Raw genomic sequence first — 25,962 nt, 5'->3', positions numbered from 1 at the left:
AAATAATTCAAGAAACTTCCACTTGTTTCCATGACTTTTTGCTGTGTGTTGGTCTATGTTAGCCGCTCATATCTAGAAAAAGGCCCAAAACCAGACAAACCCATATACTGTACTACTACTACATACTACATACTACATACTGTAATACAAACCACTGATCTTATTATCAAAGTCACGACAACATGGACACCATGAGAACCTGCAGCATTAGATGGTTTATTTTTCCATTTTATTTTTTCACACTCCATCAGAGAACACTGAAATGTTACAAAGAGATGTGTCCGACTCTACATTGAAAAATAAACGGAAGTAAAACAAATCTATCTTTAAACATACGGTGGCTATAGATCGGTGGCTGCACAGCTCCACAAAAAAATCAACGTACTGCCACGGAAACAAATAATGTAGCACGTCGTCGTAGCTGGAAAAGACAAGGGACCTGTTTTGCAAAAGCTCTAATGCTTTTTTTTTTTTCCTTCTTTTTTTTTTTTTTTTTTTACATTTTATCTTGTTTTTTTTTTTTTTAAATGATACATCGATAAGAGACAAAAATAGAAACTAAAAAATAATAGTTGGGCACCTTCTAAGATTAGGCTAAGATTAGGTGCTGAGGTAGACAAAAACTAGAAGAATTCAAATCATAATAAAAACACTATTTTTTTTTTTTCCATTAATACAACTCGACTGGCACTTGTGCTGTCGCGACACTGGAGCAGTACAGACAACGCCAGGGAAAGACAGAGGGGGAAAAGAAAACGCTTCGTTAATGCTTGGTCCGACAGGGCGATTGGTCCTCAGTGCTAAAAAAACAAACAAAAAAAACATTTATATCCAAAAATAATAATCCAAATATTACTTGGTGCTTGGAAACAGTTTAAGTCTAGACCTCGGATGGCACATGCACTTGCAACACTGCATGGAGGATGGCTACGTTTGCTCTAGGAAACACCACACCAAAAAACACACAGAGTTGCCAGCTCCGGGGATGTCGTGATTTAAGCTAACGCCCCCCCCTGCTTCGAGATAAAAAATGTTCATGAAATAAAATTGCCGTTTTCTGGCTGATTGTAAACAGATTTATCACACATCAATAAAGCCAAACCAAAATCGGGTCCGTGTGGATGTTTTTTTCACAGTAAATTGTTCTGTAGAAGCGAAAAACGCCACTTGTCACTAATGTTAGCATATGTAGCCTGAAGCTAACGGTAGAATTTGTTTTTTTTTAAAAAGTATTTATGGGCTGTTGAAACACTTTGCAAAGAAATGGAAATGGTCTCAACTTGTATAGCACTTTTCGACCTTCATTAGGCCCAAATCGCTTTAAAACCCTGAACTTTCTCCCATTTCTCCATCATTACTTTAACAAACGCTGAATTATGGATATATTTTTCAACTAAATAAAGATACAGACACATAGGGAGGAGCAAAGTGTTTCAACAGCCCATAAACTGACAATTCTAACCAGGAAGCTAACGCTAGCTTCATGCTACATACGCTAACATTAGCAATGAGTGCCGTTTTTCGCTTTTACTTTACAATCTGCTGGGAAAAAACATCCATACGGACCCGATTTTGGTTCAACTTTATTATTGTGTGATAAATATGTTTAGCAGCTAGGAAATTGAGAAATTTTTTTGAAAAATTGTGATTCTCATGAGAGGGTTTCTTCCCCCTCGGTGAGGCCACGCCCCCAGAAAGAGAGGGTTTGAAATGTGTATTTTTTTGTCGGCTAAATTTTTTAAACAAATAAGTACAGAGGTTATAAAAAAATAATCAAATTACAAAAGAAAGATAACTGCCAAACGTCTTGACTGAAGGTACATCAAAATGAAAAAAGTTAATTGTGCTAAAATGTAGACCTTAAATGTCATTGCAAAGCATTTGCTTCCAGTTTAGGCTTTTAATCTGAATGTCCTTTTTTTTAATGCCATAGATTCTTAGAAAATCAGACAAAACAGATTCAACTTTAAATTTGAATCTATTAATTTGAATTGAAATTTGCTTTAAAATATTTTAAGGGTTTTTCTTGACCTTTGAAATAATAAATGCACAGTTATGTTCAGTTGGTGACATTAAAAATATTGGACATGGCATTGTATTGCATTATATTTGACTTGCAGCTGCCTGTGTGAACTATGCAGTAGAGGTTTGGGAGTATCCAGGGCCGGCTCAAGCAAATTTAGGGGCCCAAGGTAAGAATGGGACTGCAGGTGAATGAGCAGCTCCACGGCTCCCGTTTTGAATGGCTTTGGGCTCCTTTAATTCTTCTTGAGTTATGAATTAACTGCAGTATATTTAAAGACAGAACTTGTGGGACTGCGGTCGCTCTAGTGGGCATCAGAGGCACTGCAGGGGCCTCCCAAAGCGTGTCTACAAATTGTGGTGAAATGTATATGGATTACTTATTGTATTAATTATTATTGTTGGCCCTGTAGGATTTTTGGATCAAGTCTTTGGGAATGGGTTATGGGTATTATGGGTTTACATTTCTTTTAGTTCCTTCAGTCAAGAACCTTTAGCGCCATCTTATTCCGCATTGAAACGCTTTTACAAAAGAAAAGAGGCCATTTCGCCGCGTCACGACATCCCCAGTTAACTGTAGACACCATTTATATTTTTCTTCTGAAAGTACAGAAAACTAAGCAGATATAGATGGACATTTCTGTTGAACAATTTCCATTTTAGGCACAAAGATAGTACATAAACATCGGAGAAACACTGAGGGAAGAACTATATCAATGCCAATGAATATATAGAGAGTTTTTTTTTCCAACATAGAGAGAGAAAAAAAAAAGAGGTGGCATAGAATATCATATTTTGTATCGGATCTGATTAGTGCATTTTTCCACGATAAGACGCACACACAGTTACACACCCGCACTGCGAAAAGAAATGACATTCAAAAAGACAATGGGTCGGGTTCGTTGGCTTTTTCAGTCTCAGCCGTCGCACGTCGATATTGTACTGGGTGGATATGATTCAGGGGGGGGCGGGGCGGCGCGTGACACGACGACCCCGCCCCCTTTTCGGCTCACAGTGTTTAGAATAAAATGGCGATGACACCACGAGCGGGACATGCCATCCCTTCTTTTTTTTTTTTTTTTCTCTTCAAGTACAAAAAAAACAAAACAAAAAATAAAATGTCAAGTCTGATTGCAAAATGACATAGAAGAAGAAGAGTTATTCCGACGGCGCGCCCTCGCCGTCTCGCATTATTATTATTTTTTTCCTTTAAATTCACGGACACGCACACACACGCACTTTGTAAAATCTGTGGCGGAGTAAAGATCTAGTCCTTCGCCGACAATGCGTTTTTGACATCCAGAAAAAGCAACACGTACGTTTTTTTTTTTGTTTTTTTTTAACAATACAACATATTTTTTTCCCCAACAATATCAAAGAGGAGCAAGGCCGAAAATGATTCACACCCATCGAAAGTAAAAAACAAAAAAAACATAGGAGACATTTACAAATAGTTGTGCCCTGCTGTGACCCTCCACAAATGGAAAAAAGACTGGACACTGACTGGATACAAAAATATCACAATTTTCATATATCAAATTGCCTCTGTTGGCTCTTGTTCAGGAATACACATTTATTTATTGTAGAGAGCTGAGAGAAAACAAAACAAAAAAAAACTTTTTGATTACCACTTTTGCAGTTCCAATTGTCCAAACGCACTCGCCGCCATAGCTATAAGACCACAGACCCGGGCGCTTTCTCGAAGGAACCCTCTTCTCAACTCCCCCTCCCGCCCCCCCAACCCCGCCCCGTTTTCACATTATAAAACTACAATTCTATTCACATATTTTCAAGTTTAATTTCTTGCTTTTAAACTTCTTTCAAAAGCAATAGCACGTCCTCCTAAACCCTCCCTCGAACGCATCACTTAAGGCTTCAAAATTGCTTTTTTTTCTTTTTCTTGTTTCGTTAAATCTGCGGTCGGTAGATTGATTTGAGATTCCGGGGAGATCGTTCTTGTAATATTTTGGATTTTTTGACTCACATCTGACCCCATACACTCTGACTGTCACCACTCCCCCCCCCATCCGTAGAATTCGGTTTGGAATAGTGTGAATTCGCGGTAACCATGGAGATCTGCCATGTTTCTGGCGCAAGGCAACACTGTCCACATGCTAACACACTTTATCATTTTACTTAATAAACTAATGGAGAATATAACATATAAAATACCAGAGATGGACTTTCTGAGGATCTGCACTTTGCTTGAGTAGTATTTTTGTTGAGAACTTATTACTTTAAAAAATATAATGCTTTCTACTGTTTTGGTTCTTTCTACAGCGCTTAAAATGCACACTCCAGAACAGTAGGTGGCGCTGTGCAGATGTACCATCAATGCCACTCACACACAACAAAGAAGAAAGTTTGTCCCCGTCATGTGGAGTGGAATTCAAGCTCACTTTTTACTTTAATTTTGTTTCACTTATTTAAACTGATTAGCATGTTCTACTTTTAATACTTAAAGGGACTATACAGAGTTTAAAAATGTTGAAACTATATATTTTCCTCCCCCTACATGTTCCAGCCATGCCCTAATGTGTAGAATGAGCCCAGATCTATTCACCACAACTGCCTCTAAAATCCTGCACTGAAAAAGTTGTTACTTCGGGTCTTAATATAGAAGGTGTAGTTACACGTATGGCCTGAGGTGGCAGTATTGAGCATAAACTGGACTTTTTAAGTGGACTTTTTGAGAACCTGTACTTTACTTTTACTCCGAAATATGATGCTTTCTACTGCCATGTGTCTTTTACAAGTCTTAAAATGCACACTCCAGGACAGTAGGTGGCGCTGTGCAGATGTATCAATGCCACTCACTCGCTCACAACAAAGAAGAAAGTTTGTCCCCGTCATGTGGAGTGGAATTCAAGTGCACTTTCAATTTAATTTGATTTAAACTGATTAGTACACTCTACTTTTAATACTTAAGTACTTTCTACAGCAATTACTTCATTCTTTTCAAGCAAAATTTTGACTGAGCAGCCAAACCGAGTACCTTGACCAGTCACCACTGAACAATACTAAAGTTATGGTATGTTGTAGAAGCACCAGAAACATGGCGGATTGCTACGGTAACCGTGAATGTACGATATCCCATCCCCGAACTCGACATACAATCGTAAATCAACTCACAAGCATGAGATGAAGTAGCAATGATTAAGTATAATGCAAACACACCACACATTGTGCTTAAGAAACGCAAAAAATTAAAAGAGGTAGCTCGTATAAACAAAACGACCAAACGTCCAGCTCGGCGACAAGCGGGGGTTAATACCAAGTTTGGTAACACGTAATGCACAAAGAAAGACAAAATTATACAAAGAAGAAAACAAAAAAAATCTCTTCAATTGTGGCACTTGCGTATAACTCTCCGTACGCTATAATCCATGCATCTTATATGACGACAAAATAGGAAAAACAAAAACAAAAATACAACAAGAAGCAACATGAGGTCACAAAACGAGGTAATTCAAGTACAATGTGTTGAGATCGAACTCAAAAAAACAAAAAAGTCAAGGATAAAAATTACGACAAAAATGAAAAGAGAAGAGACGTATGGGAGACCAAGCGCGGGGGACGAACAGTGGAAGAGTTGATTTATCCTTGTTGTACGACTTAAATCCCCTTACCCCTCGACACAAACCCCCCCAAGACCCCTCATCCTCCTCTTCCTCCTGAGCTGCTGCTGGCCAATGGCTCGTCCGATCAGTGATTAGTCCCCGGGAGTTTCGGCTTGTGAGTCCTGTAAAATGTCCGCCGTACCAAACACTTAACCGTTGTTGACCACAAACAAATGCTGCCTTTCACTGAAGTCCCCCCCCCCTCCCCGAAACGAATCGAATGATGAATTAAATGCCAAAAATGATCAAAAATATAGCTCAATGATTAGGAAAAGTGAAGTCAAGAACCAACGTTTATATTTACTGTAATAATAATTGCCATTACGCTTACTTCCTGTAAACTTTACTTTGTTTTGCTAATCAATGGTGGCACAGGCTAGAGGATAATGTTTAACTAGCCTATGTCTTGCATCTTAACACTTGTCAACTAAAGCTTTGTCAAGTGTGACACAAATTTACGCCGTTAAATAATAATTACTCCAATTAATTGTCAAAGTTAAAGCTTAGCTAAATTAGGTTTCAGTAAGTAAATTTAGTAAGCTACGGTAGTTAAGCTAGTTAGCACAATAATATAGCAACGCTTGTGCTATTATGCTAATATGTTGCATACAGACAGGCTTTTTGTAAACATTGGTGGCATCGGGCAAGAGACTAATCGTTTGACTAGCCTATGCTATGGCTAAATAAAAATGAGCATTTTTAGTGCTCATCTTAACACTTTAGCTTGTCAACTCAAGCTTCGTTAAGTGCAATACAAATGTAAGCCTTTATATGATTGAATTGTCAGAGTTAAAAGTTAAATTTAGGTTTAAGTATGTAAATTTTGCAAGCTACGCTAACTAGTTAGCTCAATAACATGTCAACGCTAATGGTATTATGCTAAGATGTTATTATGCTAGGATTTTTTTGTAATTATATTGGTGGCACGGACAAGAGGCTAATCGTTTGACTAGTTTATGCTATGGCTAAATAAAAATTAGCATTTTAGCTCTCATCTTAACAAAGCTTGAGTTGGCAAGTTAATTATCGTGTTAAGCGCAATACAAACGTAAGCCTTTATATAATTGTTACTTGAATTAATTGTTAGAGTTAAAGCTATATTAGGTTTTAGTATGTAAAATTTGTAAGTTACGCTAGCTAGTTAGCACAATAACATGTCAATGCTAATGCTATTATGCTAAGATGTTGCATACAGACGGGCTTTTTGTAATTTATTTGGTGGCACGGGCAAGAGGCCTTATGCTATGGCTAAATATAAACCAACATTTTTAGCGCTCATCTTAACACTTTAAGAACTTGTCAACTCAAACTTGTAAAGTGCAATACAAATGTAAGCCGTTAAATAATTGTCACTCGAATTAATTGTGTAAAGTTGAAATTTAGATAAATTAGGTTTTAGTATGTAAAATTTAGTAAGCTACGCTAGCTAGTTAGCACAATAGCATGCCAATGCTAATGCTATTATGCTAATATGTTGCATACAGACAGGCTTTTTGCTGTGCCAATAAAGTGTTTGGTAAGCAGGCCAAGTTGTGCCGTTTTACAGTTCCTTGAAGACTGCATAGATACGTTTCCACTAGAGCAACGGCAGCTTTGAAAAGTCGTTTCTCGGCTTCACTTTTACAAATGGCAGTAGTCGCTGTAATACCTCTGGAACATCATCCATCTTTGCATTAGTCCATGGGCCCGAGCATATGCTGTGCGCAGGCGGCGGGTGTTTTGTCTTCATTGGAAAGGCAGCATTTGACGGTCTATGCATTAGAAAGCGCGAGTCTATGCACCGGCCGTACAGTCTTTCACATTCATTTTAATGCTGTGTAACAGTCTCCACCGTGCTTCACTAGTTTTACAGGTGAGCAGCTGAGCCAAAGAAAAAAGAAAAAAGAAATCCGGTCCCATTCCACAGGGCTCCCTCCGCTGTGTCAATGTGCTCAAATGGGGCGGAACCGCGGCGGCCGACGTGATCGTCAGTTTGCGTAGTTCGTCATTAGTGTGGACATTATGATCCGGGTAATGTACTTGGATAATAGCAGTCCTGGTTATCTATTGCTGATACAGGTGAATAGGCTGGGTTTAATGTCCTGTAAATAGTGTATATGATGAGGATATATAACCTTTGACATCAAACAGAGACTGTTGTCGTGAACGGTTTGTGCAATCAAGCCATAATGATAAACTGACGCAGAGCTAAAGGAAATAGATGAACAAATAAATGCTGAAAACAAAAAAAAACTGAAGTCCGGTTTGCCTTGAGTTCTTTCGCGAGAAACCGCTTTTGCAGATTGGCGACCTCACCTCCAGCCCGTGATATGACAGAGATGAAGGACCAGGGAAGACTACCGAGAAACAAAACAAATAAAAACTTAAGGGGGGAGGCTTTCCAACGAACAAAGCAGCATCTCTTTCCTCCCCCTCAAAACCAAATAGGTGCTTGGTTTTGCAAGTACATTAGTGCTCCCATCTGTCCAGTTCTACGGTTTCGTCTACTGCATATGCCATGGAGCTCCGCGGCGGATTCTCAAGGGCTACCCCGCACGGCGCGCTGGGATTTACACATGTGGGTATGGCTGCTACGCTGGAAATTATAATTGGAAAGAATCCGGGCCCAGTCATTGGGCACAAGTTTGGGAAAACAGCGGATTCGAAGAAGATCAGCTCTTTTATACAGTTTCATGTTGGTTTAAAACGTGTAGCATTTTGCTGACGTAATTAGGAAATAATAATAAGGGAATCATATCAGGTGTTTCCTTCTGGGGAATCAATCAAATGTAAGAATATAGAAAACATAACCAAAATTTCAGATTTTTAGTAAATCAAATTTAAGTATTGACAACAATTTCTGAGATTGCTATCCATGTCACTATTTACCTTCTCTAATATAGTGGCCATGTTTGGATAAAAATCAGTGATCATTAAAGCTGGTTTATTTAGTTTTTGTAAAAAAAAAAGATTATTTTTGAAAGGCAAAGTACCTTAGTAAAAGGTCATCTACAACGTTTTTTATTTATCCCCACTTAATCAAAAAGTGTTGATGAAAGGGTGCAACCTTGCGGAACCCTCGTCGAAAATTATAAATCATACAATCTAAACAGACGTGCAACAATAAACAGTTGCAAGTGTTTCAGAGAGGCAAAAATCCTCATTACGGATACATTTAGAGCAAATCAGTGCTCTACTAAGTAAGTCAAGTGACCTCAACTATGATTATACACAATAAACAACATTTTTTTTGGGATTCACATTTACACCGACGCCAAGGTTTCCATAGCCCTTGAGAATCTGCGTCCTGCACCGAGCGGCAGCAGCATCCAAACAGTCACTTCTGTGCAGCACCCTCCCTTTTCTGGAGCTGCGTGAAATGACCTGAAACTGAGAAGAACGCAGTTGCAGATGTAGTGAATGACCCGATGAATCCGAACTATGCATGGAGACTCTCTCTCCAAAGTGTCCAAAATGTCTTTCATATAAGCACCCTCCTACACACCCCGCTGCCTCCACCACCCCCGTCCTAAACTGCTGAAAATCTAAACCCTTTTTCAAGTCTCTTTGTTGCTGACATTCCTTTTGCTTGTTCAAACTCCTTCTGAAAACTTCCCATTCTCTTGCGCCTCCCCTCCTCCGGGTTACATTCCGTCTTCTGGCACCGCTCTCCTCCCATCAGACGTAGCAGAGGTACAGGTAGGTCTTCTCGATGCGCCAGTCCGGGGGTACGTCCTCGGGCTTGTGGCCTTTCATGTGCTTCTGCATGGCGGACAGGCTGGGGCAGTACTCCAGGCAGATGGTGCATTGGTAGGGCGACGCGCCGTTGTGGGTGCGCAGGTGCTTGATCATGGCCGAGTAGTCCCTGGATCGCTGGTGGCACAGCTTGCACTCGAATGGCTTCTCACCTGCAAGCGACAAAGGGCAGATTTGGGAAGAGTGTGGGGTTAGACTTTGGGTGCTTGTTGAAGCCACGCCACGGAACATTTCACCCATAAAAAAGAATACAATACAAGCATTTATCTTCTTACAGATCGATTTTACCGTTAAAAATACCTACAGTAAAAACATTCAACAAATGTGTCTCTCTGCTGTGAGCGACTCTGCCTTGTAACTTTACTTTTCTCTCCGTGGAGATGTTTGCTCAAGGCAGCCAGACAAAAGATTTAAAGAGTCCATTCTTCCATTACCCACTGCAAAAATAGCCTTTGCTAAGCCATGTTTTGTATGGCAGGCAACGGTACAATACAAATGATTGCATATACAAACCTCATAACCCCATTTTCTCTTGGGCTTTATGGATTCTGTCCTGGAATTCTTACCATCACTTATTTGTCACGCTTTTTTGTCACTTTTTTATTGTTCTTTTGTCACATTTTAAAACCTGTATTGCCACTTTTGGATCACATTTTTGTCACTTTTTTGCTACGTTTTCATTCTCATTTTTGTCTCGTTTTGTCACCGTTTTGATGCTTTTGTCAAGAAGCTTTTATCCATCCATCCATTTTCTTCAATTTTCTTCCACTTTTCCGTTTCCGGGTCGTGGGGGCAGCCCAAATCGCATTACACCAGCCCCTTATGGCTCCTCCTGCAGGTGGTCGGTCTACGGGGGTTAGGTCATAAGGGGCTTCTGAACCGCTCTTTGTCTGACCCGTCACCTAGGACCTGTTTGCCTTGGGAGACCCTACAGGGGCACGAAGCCCCCGACAACAGAGCTCCCAGGATCATTCGGGTGCTCAAACCCCTCCACCACGTTAAGGTGGCGGTTCCAGGAGGGGCAAGAAGCTTTTATAAATAAAGATCTTCTTCTTCTTCTTCTTTTAGATTTGCGTAAATTGGTTTTACTGGTTCAGGTGGGGGTTAAGAGATTAAAGTCACCCCTCATAAATGTACAAACAAACATGAGCCTTTTCTGTGAGCGGCTCAGCTCTCCTCAGACAGCCGAATTTGAGATTTAAACAGGTTATAGGTTCTCATCCAAATCCATTCTTTGATTACCCACTGCAGTAACAGCATTTTCTGTATTGATATGGTCATTAGGAGCATGTTTTGTACTGATGGAAACAGTATAGTCCAAAATGTTACAAAGTGTGCCTTAACTGTCTAAACAAAAAAGGTTGGCAACCAGTCCCAACCTTTTTTTTTTCTCAGGAAGTCTCTCATTCAAGCACTGGAGACAGGTTGGTCCCCCGAATCTAAAGCTGCAGCCCCCCCAAATACATTCACAAAATGAGTATTTCATTAAAATATTTGTGTTTTCTGCTCATCCAGTCCTTTCTTAGTCATATGTAAAATGCCTTCCCCCCATTTGATTCGCCCAAAAAGTATCTCTTATGACCTGAGCCTCCAATTAGACAAAGCTCCGGGTCGCTCCTGCCAGTCTCCCTCGTTGGGTTTTAGTTTCGCTCTTAACACTGACATTTTTCAACGCAAACATAACCCGCGCTGCACTCCTTAGCATGTGTACCCTACAATACATCCTCCGAGCAGCAGCGCGACGCTTGCAAGTCCTCAAGCGTCTCGCCAGTAACAAACAAAGTGCCCGTCTGCTGCCTCTCGCCGCCGCTCTACGCCTATTTATTATGATAAAGACAGTCGTGGTGGCGATAATGACTTAGCAGGCTGATTTGTATTCCCTTTAGCCCGGCCATAATTAGACCATCATTTCGCGCGTCGCTGTCTGGGAGCTCTGGACGCTGGCGTTGACATTGTGTCTCCGAGGTGAACGGTTTCCCTCCACTGCCAGCCCTCTTTTTTGTACTCACCGCCAATTATAGGAGGCAACAGGGGTGACTTTAAGAGAGCCGGCGCTGTGTTCCTAGCACTGCCAGTCGCCGCGGCGCTGTAGACGACGGGGACTTGACGACTTGTTGCTTACTCCGTCCGCAGTCGTCCCAATTATAAAAGCGGCAGCTGAAATGTATGTGTGGCCCGACGGGGAGAGATTTGGGGGTCTTTCAATTAGCGCCGACAGGAGGCTCTTGACTGCTAAATATCAGCGGCGAGCGTGGGATTGTCAGTGTGGTCAAAGAACTTATCTCTATAGGAGGCCATTTCATATTTCGAGAGCATTTATAGTTGCAGGAAGACACTCAATTGACTCTGTGTGACAGTCTGTTCGGTCCCGTTTTGCATATTATACAAGTGACAAGGTAGAAGTGTTAGGATTCAAGTCACAGTGCGATGGAGTTAAGGCGATGCAAAACTACCCGTGCTTTAAGTCATGAGAATGCTTTGGTTTCATATAGCACTTTTTAGGACACTCAAAGACGCTTTACATTGTGTTATTCATTCTATCCATGGTGCAGATAGAGCTGTCCTGCCCTGCGCAGACTGACAGAAGTGCGGCGGCCAATCTGTGCAACCACTCACTATTAGTTGGTGCAAATGAGACGTCTGGACTTGGAGCAAGATAAATGTTTCTCGCATTGATCTTCTCATGTTTTACTTTGTTCTATAACTGCTATGGCATCAAGTTCATTGGTGACTTTATTTTTGTTCTTTTTAGTGCAGCTGAGCAAATCAAATGTATGTTGCTCATCTATGTACAGGCTCTTCCATTATATACTGAAAGTACCTTATGTATGTATATGTATATTTCTGTGTGCATATGTATGTGCATGTATGTATAAATGTACAGGTACTTGTCATATAATGAATATTAAAATGTGAAACCAATGATATAGACTCTTTACACGCAAAGTGACATATCAAGCCTTTATTTGGCTTACAGTCCATTTTCAAAATATTCTAGTTCTATGAGATTTTTAAAGGAACAGGCCACCGTTTTTCCACACTGAGATATGTTCTTACCTGAGCTTAGACGAGTTGATGTGTACCTGACTGGTCTTTATATGTGCCCTCAGTCACGCACAAAGACCAAAGATGTTGTTAGCATTTGGCCTCTCCCAATATATTCCTATAGCTCCAAACGGGGGTGAAGTTAGAAGCGACCAAACTCTTCCACGGGCACAAAGACCAGACGGGTACGAATCAACTCGTCTAAGCTCAGGTAAGAACATAACGGTGGCCTGTTCTTTAATTTGGGTTTTTTACAAGCTGAGCCATAATAATTAAAATCATTAATAAAGGCTACACATATCTCACGTTGCTTGTAATGAGTCTATCATATATTAGTTTCACAGTTTAAGTTGAATAACGGAAGTGATATTCTAATTATATGACGAGCTCCTGTATGTCTAAGTATATGTTTATTTATATAGATATTTTCTCTCAGTAACATGATTGGAGGGTTGATTGAATGCTGAGAGCTGGTATAAGTGTGGGTGCGTATGTGTGTTTATGTGTCTGTTGTGTTTATTGTTGTGTTATGTAATGTAACGTTTGAACTGCTACCTTTTTGTTGTTGTCAATTTGAATTCGAGGACTCCCTGAAAAACGAGATGATTCATCTCATCTCTCTTGAAATAAATAAATGTCAAATAATACTGGGAAAAAAAGGATCGAGGCCTGAGACGACACTAACGAAACTGATGAGTAAAAAAAATATGTGTACCTAAAAGGAATTGTTTAGGTTCTAGTGATGCCATCAAAATGAACTGGACAAACAGCTGAACTGAATCATATTGACAAGTTTATGAAATTTTAAAGGTTGAGCCGGGGTCAAAACTCTTCCCCAACTTTCCTTTTCTTTACATTTATGAGTTTTTTAGACGGTTCCACATCATATTTTTCTAAGCATATACAGTAGTAGAGTGTTAACATAACATATCATCAAAATAAACTATTTATTCCCCTACAGTTGCTCTACATAAACACACTTTTTCTTGACGCCCCTTCCAGAAAACACAGAACATTTCCGATCAAACTTTGAAGACAGTTTTTACCACAACACCACTCTGCGAGCGTTTAAAGGGCATGTTGCATTGTCGCCTTGAAGAGCCCCCCATTTCCCGCTCGGCGACAGAAGCCGCCCCTAATCGTGCTCGTGATTTGAGTGATGGCGGCGAATAATCCGGCGAGTGCGCTCCAGCCTGGCAGCCGCAAATTAGACATGTAAATGCCGACCTTTCGCGATGGCATTTGAAATGAGCTGTCGGAAGTGATCTGGCCCGCCACTTGCTCTCAACCCCTCCAAATCCCCCCCCCTCCCCAAAAATGCCTCCACTGTGTGACGCGCGTGGTTAACCCTGACCTAAGGGGGCGCTAGAGGGTCGTGGCTTTGTTCAAGGGAAAATATAAATAGGTTACATTCAAGGACGGGCAAGGGCGCCACATTAGTCTGAAGATTGAGATTTTTTTTTAATAAAAGTGATAAAGCCATTGAATAAGGACACAGTTTTTTGATGCTTGTGATAAGATAATTGCAAAAACAAATAAAAAAATAAGCTACATTTTCTTAGAATAAGATGATCTGACTGATTTGAGTACTAGAGTCATTTTTTCCACTTTTTTAAATCAGAATTGCCGTTCAAAAGATTGGCTCTTTTTAATAAAACATTTTAATAAGACCAGCCCTCTGGCTCACAACTCACAATATCTAAGATGCAATGCCACTTTTTTATTCAAATTACAATGGGACTGATATTTACGCTTTGAAAAACATGTTGTGCCACAACTAATAAAAAGAGGCTCAAATCATTTTTATTGCTTTTAGCTTTGACTTTAGTGTAAAAAGCTCTCAGCTGTGTGGCCTGCTCCAGTGTTAGGCTAATTCTTGTGCTCGTTTGGGGGAGTTCTGGTTAAAACTGACTGAAAAAGAGGCCCGTCTCTTTTCACAATTCACCTCAAAACAGCCGATCGGTCATGAGCGTCACATGACTAAATGTTACACATTACAAAAATGAATCGCATATGGCAGTATGTGTACAATATGAAAAGTGCTTCTGACTAAAAAAATCTACCATTAGAGTAAGATTTTTTCTTCTATTTTTAGAGAAAAATTTATTTTATGATCTCATTTTGAAAGGTTCTAGACGGAGTTTAAAAATATTTAAAGTATGTATTTTCTTCCCCCGACATGTTCCAGCCATGTCCTAATGTGTAGAATGTAGAGCTCAGACCTGTTCACCACAACTGCCTCTAAAATCCTGCACTGTCACTCAGAAAGTTGTTACTTCAGGTCAGAAGCTCCGTCATGCACGAGCTTAAAATAGAAGCTGCAGTTACACGTATGACCAGAGGTGGCAGCAGCGAGTATAGAAATGTAAACTTATATCTAGTCCCTTTAAGTCATATATTTAATAGGGCTGGGACAAAATAGCGGATCGGACTTGGATTGCAATACTTGGTGATTGATACTTTATCAAGTATCGCAATACTTTCAATACTTGTGTTTGGAGGCATTTTTATCTCACACCGTTTCCCCGTAACACTTACAGCACTTTGTTACATTCTGTGTTAATGCACTTTTCGATCTAAACACTTCAGTAAAAGTCAAATGGCATTTGGTTTATTAACTTTAACACATGACTTTTAACACATTTTAAGGTAAACATATCACTTGTTATAATTACGTATTGTATCACAATAGGCCCCTGGGTATCGTGATATGTATCGGATCGTGATATGTATCGGATCGGCCCCTGGGTATCGTGATATGTATCGGATCGGCCCCTGGGCATCGTGATATGTATCGGATCGTGATATGTATCGGATCGGCCCCTGGGTATCGTGATATGTATCGGATCGGCCCCTGATATTTCATCATATTTTCCTGTGCAGTAAAATGTTGTCTATTATAAATAACTATTCCATTGGCTGATAATTTCACTTACACATCAGGAAACTGTAATTTATTTACCGACTAGTTTTTGCTAAATGTATCACAGGAGAGAACTCTGCTGCACATTGGGGGTTTTGATTTGTTTTGCATATTCACATTTGCCTTTTTAAAACCCTGCATTAGAAGCCGGTCATTGCGCCACAATGACCGGCTTATTTGAGTGAAAGGGCAGAACAAAGAGGGTCAGGAAGCTCGTCCACGGCGCGGCGGCCATATTGATATCTCACACTGTAAACAGGTTGAATAACGGGCTAATAATGAATTGCAAATAGAGGCGGCGTATTGATCCGGGATTGGCATTTGGGACGCGGGTCGGGGGGGCGCATGGTTAATGTCGATTATTCATCAGGCAGGTGTCTTTTGTGCGGGGTGGCCTTTCGAGCGCGAGCTTGTCACTTGCCTCTTGTTATCTCGGGCTTAACTCTATGGAGCACAATGGCGGAGTCGGTTTGCCGTGGCGTGGAGGGGGCAGGAGGAGGGGGGGTCAATTATTGGACGTGGCGCCTTCTTGATAGTGCGGCTTAACATCTGGCTTATTGAATGCGAGAGGGGAGGCAGGAAAAGTAGCTCTGAGCGGAAAGCTTGGAGCGCTGCCATGTTGGGGACTGTAGTATCCTGCATTTAGAAGGATTATCTTGATTAGTTTTTTGACTTGGATTAAGATCTTGATATTCTTTAGCTCACTGGACCCTGGCATCGCGTGACATGTGCGGTCCTCTGTCGTCTTTTTATTTATTTAATTTGACCAAGACAGTCCCGCTGAGATTAAAGATTGTTTTTTTTTTTACATCAGGGGAAACCTGGGCCCAGAGGGAAATCTCTTTTACAGAACGTATTATTTGTGAAAAGGGGAACCAATGGAAATCCCACCGGGACTTAAACCTTGCGGGACCTTGCTGCTGTGAGGCAAGAGAAATTGCTGCACAGTGTCGCCTTTTAACCTCCTAACCCCCACCTGAACCGGGCACATTTTCTCCCGTTTTACTGAAATCTAAAAGCTTAAAAAAAAAGAGAAGCGACAAAAATGAGGATGAAAAGTGACACGTGACAAAAACACAACAAAAAAGGGACAAAAAAGCAAGGAAAAAAGCATGATGTGTACATTAATGTATTTAATTCTTGCTGCTTTTGTGCTGCCAGTGTAATTCTGCCTGTGTGCGGGCCACATATATTGTAAAAGACTGTGGCCTCATAAATAATAACATCACACATTTATCAGCCTGTGTCACATGTTTCTCAAAGTGCTACATATAGTCATTATTCATTCACTCCACATTCAATGGCAGTAAGTGACTATTGAAGCCACAGGCGCCCTGGGACAGACTGACCATTTACCACGTGGCTATAATATACTGTTTATATGCTGATCTCTTATTATGTCAGTGCCCTCTGCTGGACACGTGTGGAATTCTTTCCTTTTTTAAATTTAAGCTGCCCCCTAGTGGCTGGAGTGATTTCTTTAAAAATCCATATCTCCACACAGGAATGGGTTAGAGACTTACTCAGTTTTTTTTTTTTTCAGGAATCAGGAATTCATGCTCCTTGGTGTAGTGTTCGCGTCGAATGTTAACATAGGTTGTGTGTGAGATTGTACCAATGAATTGCTTTATCATTTTACAGGTTAAAAAATATTGTTGTTGTTGTTGTTATTGTTGTATATTGTTTACATTTTGCCCAGAGACTACAGTTGAAAACTAGCGTTTGTGCTAAAACTGGCACATTTACAGTGATGTTAATTAACCTAATATAAACTTAATACTTAAATAAACTAATAAAATAAAATAAATAAAAGAGACAAAAATGTGACAAAAATGTGACAAAAAGGCGGCAACATCGTCTTTCAAATGAGGCATTACACTGTTGATTTCCAGTCGAGAAACTTTTAGATTTGGGTAAAACCAAACTGGACAAAATGCACTTGGTTAAAGTGGGGATTAAGAGGTTCATTTCTCTCTTCTCTGTGAAAGGTGTCATACAAATGTCTCCCTTCTTCCCTTATTTCATTCAATCATTTGTTTTGTTTTTCAAACTGTTTTGTAATGTTTCTGTCGCCCATGTTGTTTCTATTCATCGTTTCAATCCCCAGTCTTTGTTTTTCGCAAATTGTTCCAACTGTGTTAACTGAATATCGAAGTATTTGCTTTATTGTACTAAACTGGATCATTGATTGGTTTCAGTAGTGCAGCAACAGAGTGGAAGGTTGCACGTACGCCAGAGAACCAAAGAGTCTGAAGTACATGTTGTGTATAGTCACTTCATTCATTCCAAAGGCTTACAGTGTGGGTATCGAATGTGAGGATCTGCAAAAACACCATGAATCCAGGGGCTTATTTAATGTGACTTTGAAATGCTGGAAGTAAAAACGTACTAATAATGATGATGCATGTAATCTATTTTAAAGTAACCCACCATTTTCTCTGTGTGATGTTGCTGCGAAGGGTGGCCAGCTGTGTTTTTTTTTTTTTTTTTTTAATTCTTAGGCCGCTGACTTATCACTACGTCTTTATGGGGCTCTAAATATACACGGATCAATAGGAGCCCGCGTTTGTCTACTGTATCACGGCAACAGAAAAATCCATCTCGCCGCGCCGCGCTACAGTCGGATTTCTGGGCTTTAACTGCCTCCTTAAGCCTCGGTGTTGGAGATGCTAACAATCCACACAGTCGGTTTTATTGGTGAGATAGGCGTTGAGTTGGTTCCAACGTCCATATAAAATGTCCATTTAATATTTGTAATTACATAAGCCATAAACATTAAGATAATTGAAAAGATTAAAAAAGGTTTAGTGATGTGGGGCATACTTGACGGGTTCCCTTTTGTTCTATTAAAGGGGAGGCTGCACATTGTTGATTATAGACTACAGTATAAGAGACACATATGAGCCACTTTTTTGTGGTCAGACATACTTTTATCCATGTACTCACCGAGGAACTGCTGAATTTGAGGTTTTTTGCATCTATTGTGCACCTTTTTTTGTATGCAACTCCACCTCCACACCTATAGTCACTTATTTTTAAGGCTTATTTTTGGCAGTGGGTCTTTATGATTAATATTTGACGCATCAAAACATAATCCAAACATCAGAAAGAAGGTCTTAGATTGTAGAGCCAAAGGCCGGACTTTATGACAAAAACAACTGTTGCCGTACCTGTGTGCACGCGGTAGTGGGTCTCCAGCTGGTGCTTGAGGCTGAACTTCTTCCCGCAGCCGTTACATTCGTAGGGCTTCTCGCCGGTGTGGATGCGCTTGTGGCCCTTCAGTGTGCTCTCGTCTCGGAAACAGCTCCCGCAGAACTCGCACTCGTACGGATGGTCTCCCGCTGCGGCAGAAGAAAAACAGCTACGGTGAGTTCATGACAGACACGTGTTCTCTTATAGGGAACCTTTGAGTCGTGACATTTTACATACGTGAGGGAAAAGTGTGCAGCTATTTCCAGATTGCGGAATTGATTGAACAAGACCAGTACAGATGTGAGGACTTGGAGAACATTGGAGGAGTTCACAAGCAGGTGAAATAAAAATAATAATAAATACAACTTCACATATGTTTTGAGGAAACGATACAAGATGTTTGTACGCTTAAATAAAACAAATTGGTTTGTGATGATTTGGCCCCTTTAGAAAAAGCACAGAAAATATTTCTTATAGACTGTATGGATACAAAAAAACTCAATAGTGTATCTTTAATTAACACACACTATTTCAATGCACCCTGCTTCAGGGTCATATACATGGAAGATAAAATCAATCTCCATCCATTCATCCATTCTTCTTCCACTTTTCCGTTTCAGGGTCACATTGCACCAGCCCCTTATGGCTCCTCCTGCAGGTGGTGAGTCCACAGAAGGGCGGCCTCATGGTTCAAACCGGCCTGTTGGTCTCTCATAAGAGGCTTCTGAACCGCTCTTTGTCTGACCTGTCACGAGGACCTGTTTTACCATCGAAGACCCTACCAGGGGCACGAAGCACCTGGTAAGGTCATTCGGGCGCTCAAACCCCTCCACCACGTTATGGTGGCAGTTCCGGTAGGGGCATGAAATCAATCTAAAATTTTATATCTACGACGATATTTAAATGAATTTAAGAGCAAATTTTAAGATGTTGTGTCAAAGAAAAATGCTAAATGATGAATGATGTATTTAATAGCCATTTATATTTGTATGTAATGCTTTTTAATGCCTTTTCAGATCTTAATGTTCCCATTCAATTGCTACTTTTCTACCACTGTTTATACATAAAAATAGATTTAGCTTGACAGGAGCTGTACTCCTACTTTAAAACCATCCAACCTGCCAAAAATCGACCCGTCTTCCGACCCCGACCCACCATTTGAGAACCCCATCAAGTTCAATCGAAGGGGACACGGCTCAAACCTCATACCTGTCCAATACAGTTGAATGGATGCCTTCAGTGATCGACTGCCACGGGAACAATGGGCCGGGCCGGCCATTTAACAGCGCCACAATACGCCGACATCCTAATCCGTCTTGTCCGCTGTCTTTACAAATCACCGCGCCGTTTGTTTTGCCTTTGCGCGCGTGGCTAACTGATTGTCATGTCACGGATGTTGACTGGACACAAGATGCATTATTGACCGCGCATTAATAGATGATATGACGGATGTGGCGAGCCGCGGATAATGAGCTAACCTTGCCATCCCGCGACGTATTGCGAGGCCCCGACGTACGCGGCGCGCGGTGGGGAATAGCAAACAAGGCGGTTATTCAAAAAGGCGCGCATTGGAATTCAGCGAGCGCCGCGCCAGAAACGCTCAGTAGATCTAAAAAGGAGAGGGGAGGCGCAGACGGGCCACTGGTTAGGATTTGTGTTTGTGCAAATGGGAATAAGTCCAAGAGCGGGGGAAATGATTGCGGTTTTCTGTAGCTATGCAAACATGGAAGGCCTTTGAGGGAAAGTGAGTTGATTTAACGAATGCCCTTTAGTCTTGCTTACAATTACTAATCTGTGACTATTGTTTGGATCAATCAAACAAAGCCATTTTATTAAACACTATACATGAACCACTCTATCTGAACCAACAAATTGACATAAACATAGCATTGAAAGGAAAAAGTGCAGGTTTCTTTAATAATATATGATGTTTTGTGATACACCAAGTACCACATTGTAAAATATTTCACCTTCCAAACACCCAAAGGCCTAGACAAAGATCCAATCAGGACTAATGTAGATAAAAAATGATTATGTTGGAATATGATGGATAATATCTGTGGTAAGTATTATCAACTTATGTCAGTTAAAGGAACAGGCCACTATTTTACTGAGATATGTTCCAAAAGATGTTGTTAGCATATGGCCTCTCCCAGTGTATTCCTATAGCTCCAAATGGGGGTGAAGTTTGATGCGACCAAGCTCTTCCATGGGCACAAAGACCAGACAGGTACGCATCAACTCGTCTAAGCTCAGGTAAGAACATATCTCAGTATGGAAAAATGGTGGCCTGTTCCTTTAAGTGGCAAGTCAATGAATAAAAGTTGGGAAAAGATATTTTATATACGAAAAAAAAAATCCATCCATCCATTTTCTTCCGCTTTATCCGGGGCCGGGTCGCGGGGGCAGCAGTCTCAGCAGAGATGCCCAAACTTCCCGATCCACACACACCTCCTCCAGCTGTTCTGGGGGGACCCCGAGGCGACACCAGGCCAGCTCGGAGACATAGTCCCACCACCGTGTCCTGGGCCTTCCACAAGGCCTTGTCCCACTAGGACATGCCTGGAACACCTCCCGCGGGAGGCGACCAGGAGGCATCCGGAACAGATGCCCGAGCCACCTCAGCTGCTCCTTTCGACGTGAAGGAGCAGCGACTCTACTCCGAGCTCCTCCCGGGTAACTGAGCTCCTCACCCGATCTCGGAGGGTGCGCCCAGCCACCCTGTGAAGGAAACTCATTTCGGCCGCTTGTATTCGCGATCTTGTCCTTTCAGAAAAAAATATATCTTTGGGAAAAGATATTTTATATACGAAAAAAAAATCCCCATTGGTATATTATGGCGTTACAGCAACAGTTATTGAAATGCTCTCAACTTCCTGTCACTTCCTGTGCCCGTGAACCTTCTTCCATTTCTGCACCATTACTTTAGCAAACGCTCAATTATTTATATATTTTTCTACTAAATAAAGACATGGAGAGGAGCAAAGTGGTTCAACAGCTCATAAATGCTTAAAAAAACGGACGATGATAACCAGGAATCTAATATTAGCTTCATGCTACATATGCTAACATTAGCAATAGGTGCTGTTTGTCACTTCTACTGAACAATATTCTGTAAAAAACATCCACATGGACCCGATTTTGGCTCGACTTTGTAGAAACAGCAATATGACTGATTGCTCCCAATGTATTCCAAGAGTTTGCACGGGTGCTCTTGGGAAAGGGATGGCTCACTTAATATATATTACGCCCTGATGAAGTCCTGGTGGTCGAAACACGTTGGCTTGGCCTTTTAAGTACTTCCTCAGGCAGTTCACATTTGATTGGCTTGACTTTATTAGTGTGTGATAATAAATATGTTTATAGTCCGCCAGAAAACGGCTAAAAGGGGGAAACATTGTGATTCCTGTGAGAGGTTTTCTTCCCCCTCGGCCAGGCCACGCCCCCTTCTATGATGCGTTGCCATCTGTATCTATACCGCAGAGAGAGAGTTTGAAATCTGCAGTTTTAGTTCATCGTGAAATTCTTAAATGAGTACAGTGGATGTTCAGAACAGAAACAAGATACAGAAGCGTTGCTGTGTGTATCTATTGTAGTCACAGCTGCCCTGGAGTCGACTGAATGACACAAGGCTGCCAATCTGTACAGGCGAGGGGGCGAATGTCTTGCTCACAATCACAAAACAATTTAAAAACCTCGTAAAATTGTGCAACTTTTTACATTAAATTTGGCACATTTTTGTCTTAAAGGCCTCATACCTGCCTTTCTTTTTCTTTTTTCTTTTTGCTCCATAAAAGTATGTTGTAAAAGTATGTGACGATGGGCGGGGTCCCCTTTTTTGTCCCACACTGACTCCTAAGGAAGCCCGTGACGACGTCAATGCCTATTTCGTCACATTTTGTCGAAAAGGTTCAGAATTAGGTTTAGTGCCTTTAACTGGGTGTAAAAGAACAACCTCTCTATTACACCCCCTTCTCACTGCACACGACTTTATTTCATTCACGCATCACCAGACAATAGCGTGCGTTCCTTCACAGTCAATCAGCGAGCGCCGGAGCCCGGGCCACGTCCCCCCCCCAACCCCCAACCCCCCACGGGCCCTACCGTCTAATGGATATTCACCAGTCGCTGATCGGGGGGATATTATGATTTGCGGGAGGCTCTCATCAACTCTAATCGCATCGCCCCGGTTCGATTTGATGAAGGTGCTGCTCTTTGCGTCATTTCGAACCCCCTCCCCCCCCGACTCCCCCCGCGCGCTATAATGTTGTGGATATTTAATGCGTTGCTCTCCTCCGCCGCTGCAGGTCTGGATTCGCCATCAATGACCTATGCCTTTCATTACCGGGGCTGTCCGGAGCCGAGACGTGCCGCGGAATAAATTGCGTTTCTCGTTATATGGCCCCCGCTGTTAAGAGACAATTTCGCTTTCTGTCTTGCATATTTCATTGGGTTCTTTTTTTGCCATGCCCGTACTGTAAGCCGCTTGTTTGGATAATTTACACGGACGCTTATGAAAGATACATCAGTGGTGGTGGCGATGTTATTAGTGCCTCTCTATTCAACATGTAAGGTATGGTTAATAAGAGTTTGTTCTTCCACAGATCTGGGTGACATAAAGCCTGTGGTTAATACTGATCATGGTCTGACACCAATATAGTGCTAATTCTATGATGAAAAGTAAAAAAACTCCCTCATTTCTTCCATGGGGGCTCGACAACAGTTGTGGAAATGCAACCCCTTTGAGTGAAGAGACATTAAGCAAATGTTCGGAGCTGGGACACAGATCCATGAGGTAACTTTGGCCGCACAAAGGCCGCAAAGGGGCATTATACGAAATCGACTTACTCCAGAGAGTCAGATTGTGTTAAAACGTTGTTCCCTCATCAAAAATGCACTTGGCACTCGCGCATCTTTGACTAATCTTTGAATCTTCTTCACTGCAGTGCTCCTCCTAATGTCCTATATCACCAGGAAATGCTCTTCTCAACCTCTCGATCTCTAGTAGTAAAAATCCATCGCTTCAATACAATCACCTGAGCACCCGGTTTACTTCCCTCTTTATTGAAACAGCTGCGCAGCGAAGGCGAGCAAGAGGAGAGGAGCTGGGAGGAGCTTATTGTTAGTTTGCTTGAATAAAAGGCGCAATACCCGCTCTTTAAAGATAATGGTGTTAAAGCAGTACTATGTAACTTGTTTAAATTAATAATACAAGTGGGGTAATACAAGTGTTAATGGGATGATTGGAGGGTCTTTCCTCTCCCCCTGGTGTCTCTGGCCAGAAAACCAGTTGCAACTTGTCTGCTACCGAATCGGAGGGACCAATACACACTAATAGAATCACGAAGAAGAAGCTAACAGGCTAACGGACAAAGCTAACTGCGGGCTAACGCCACTTAAACAGTATTTACAGCCAAGTTTAAGTGAAAAAAAATATTTCCATTGTATAATTGGATGTACAATATCCCTCTGTCCCCTCGCCTTTTATGGCAGCGTAGTATTTACTATCACGGACAATTAATGAGTAAAAAAATTGCAACTTGCTAAGACACCTTCAGTTGCGCTTATGGCCTCTAGAGGCAAGAGTTACTGCTTCAAATACTGAATATTCTGGTGAAATTGTTGGCTAATGTGTCATTAAAGGTGGGCATTATACGGTAACATTGAATTTACTGTTTGGAAGATTACTAAATGTGTAATATCGAGTTTTTCTCCAATGTCAAGAAATGTGTGGGGGGAAATGAGGGTAACAATTGCAAAAAAAAATATATATATATAATAAAATTGGAAAAAACCTGACAAAAATGAGGAAAAATGTAAAAAAAACATTTTTTTTATAAAAAAAAAGGTTAAAATAGGGGGGAAAATTTAAAAATAAATTAATAAAAACTGCCCTTTTGTAGTGTTTATTCAGGACAATTATCTATCTGAGCGACATAGCGATGTAAATCAAGATGTTTGCAGCACATTTTTACATATTTCTGAGGGTTTGCAAAAATATCGCTTCATCATTGTTATCAAGAAAATCCCCGAAAAACATTCAGATATTCATTTTCGTCAATATCTCCCACACATGCACTTATAGCATCAATCATCACTGGGCGTAGAATAAGACACGTAGTACAGTAACACTATACACAGCATTAACGCCCATTGCATCGGCGTCGTCTGCGGCTTCTCTCTTCTCTATTTAGACTGAACCACAATGAAAGATGAGCGTTTCCATGTTGAGCCGCGTGGCCCATCCTGATGAGGAAGCGCGTGCGTGTGGAAAGCCCAGGAAAGGAAAAAAAAAAAAAAAAGATCAATACAAGTGACAGTCTTTATTTGTCTGCATGAAGTTATCAGCCGCTGCCTCTGTACGACACTGTGTGCTCTTTCTAGCGCTGCCGAAGATCACAATCCATCATGGAGGGGCCGGCGCTACGCCATCGGAATAATAATAAACGCCGAGCCGAGATTCACCTGCCTTTAATTAGGGCCCCAATCAGAGGGAAGAGAGGAGAGAGCGCAGGATGCAAATGCTCCCGGGGACCTATAGAGACGTATTTACGCCTAATGTCCTGTTGATTCTGCGCGGGGTTGAGGAATCATCGAAATGTCACATGGGTGCTGTTGTTTTTGCTCTCGAGTTGTAATGGCGTGATGTACATAATGAAGAGACGGGGCAGAGCGTTAGAATCACCGGGTATAGGGCCGGTATCGTGCAAAAAATCCACTTTCTGCGCATCTTTTTGTGTTGCGTCGTGAATAACACAGACCTGAAGTGGTGCTTTGTTTCGCTTAATCGCACTCTTGATTGTAATATATTAAGCATCCACATGTTTTCATTCAAATCTACACACCTTTACCACACTCGTCCTCGTCATGTCTGTTCTGAAATGTGTGACAGTTGCTCGGCTGTTTTTAGCTTAAGTATTTTGCTTGCTTGCTTGTTTTTACTGCTAGAAGTACAAATCCTATAAAGTCCTATATAGCCCCTCCGCTGAAGTCATTAATGGATTAAAATGGGGGGGGGGGGGGGGGGGAGATTAGGAGTACAAGGAGCCACAAAGTCCAATCTTGCCTTGGGTGCCAAATTGGTTAGGGCTAGTCTTGTACTTCAAGACATACCAAGGCAGAGGTGTTTGAAGTAACTTAAAAGTGAGTGTTGGAATGTGTGTCCATTGTTTGTACAAGATACCTGTAAATATGTGGGGTGTGGGTGGCTACAGAGGGTGAAAAGGAGATTTTATTCTGTTGCATTTTTTCAATGAAATACACTTGACTATGACTGAAAAGGAGTTTAAACTAGAATAATGCTTAATAAAACATGTTTCTGATTGTTTCGTGTTGCACTTTAATGTGATACATGACAAAGGGATCAGGCATAGTATTGCCACATTAAGAGATTACATGTGTTGTATGAAGTACAATGTACTGCAA

The 25,962-nt window shown here is 41.2% G+C and overlaps 1 protein-coding gene across 1 annotated transcript in view; it reads right to left on the bottom strand.

Annotated features, from left to right (window-relative positions):
* Positions 1 to 8,504: 8,504 nt before the first annotated feature.
* Positions 8,505 to 25,962, bottom strand: part of zbtb16a (zinc finger and BTB domain containing 16a) — a 328,754-nt gene continuing 311,296 nt past the window's right edge. The window contains exons 8-9 of the mRNA XM_079565641.1: positions 18,516 to 18,686; positions 8,505 to 9,529 (exon numbers count right to left, since the gene is read on the bottom strand). Of these exons, the coding sequence (XP_079421767.1) occupies positions 9,300 to 9,529; positions 18,516 to 18,686 (401 nt within the window). The 3' untranslated portion in view covers positions 8,505 to 9,299. The remainder of the gene's footprint in view (positions 9,530 to 18,515; positions 18,687 to 25,962) is intronic.

The sequence above is a fragment of the Gobius niger genome (genome assembly GCF_951799975.1).
Source record: "Gobius niger genome assembly, chromosome: 11".
Classification (NCBI taxonomy): domain Eukaryota; kingdom Metazoa; phylum Chordata; class Actinopteri; order Gobiiformes; family Gobiidae; genus Gobius; species Gobius niger.
The sequence above is the reverse complement of the archived record's forward strand: the minus strand, read 5'-3'. Positions and strand labels throughout refer to the sequence as shown.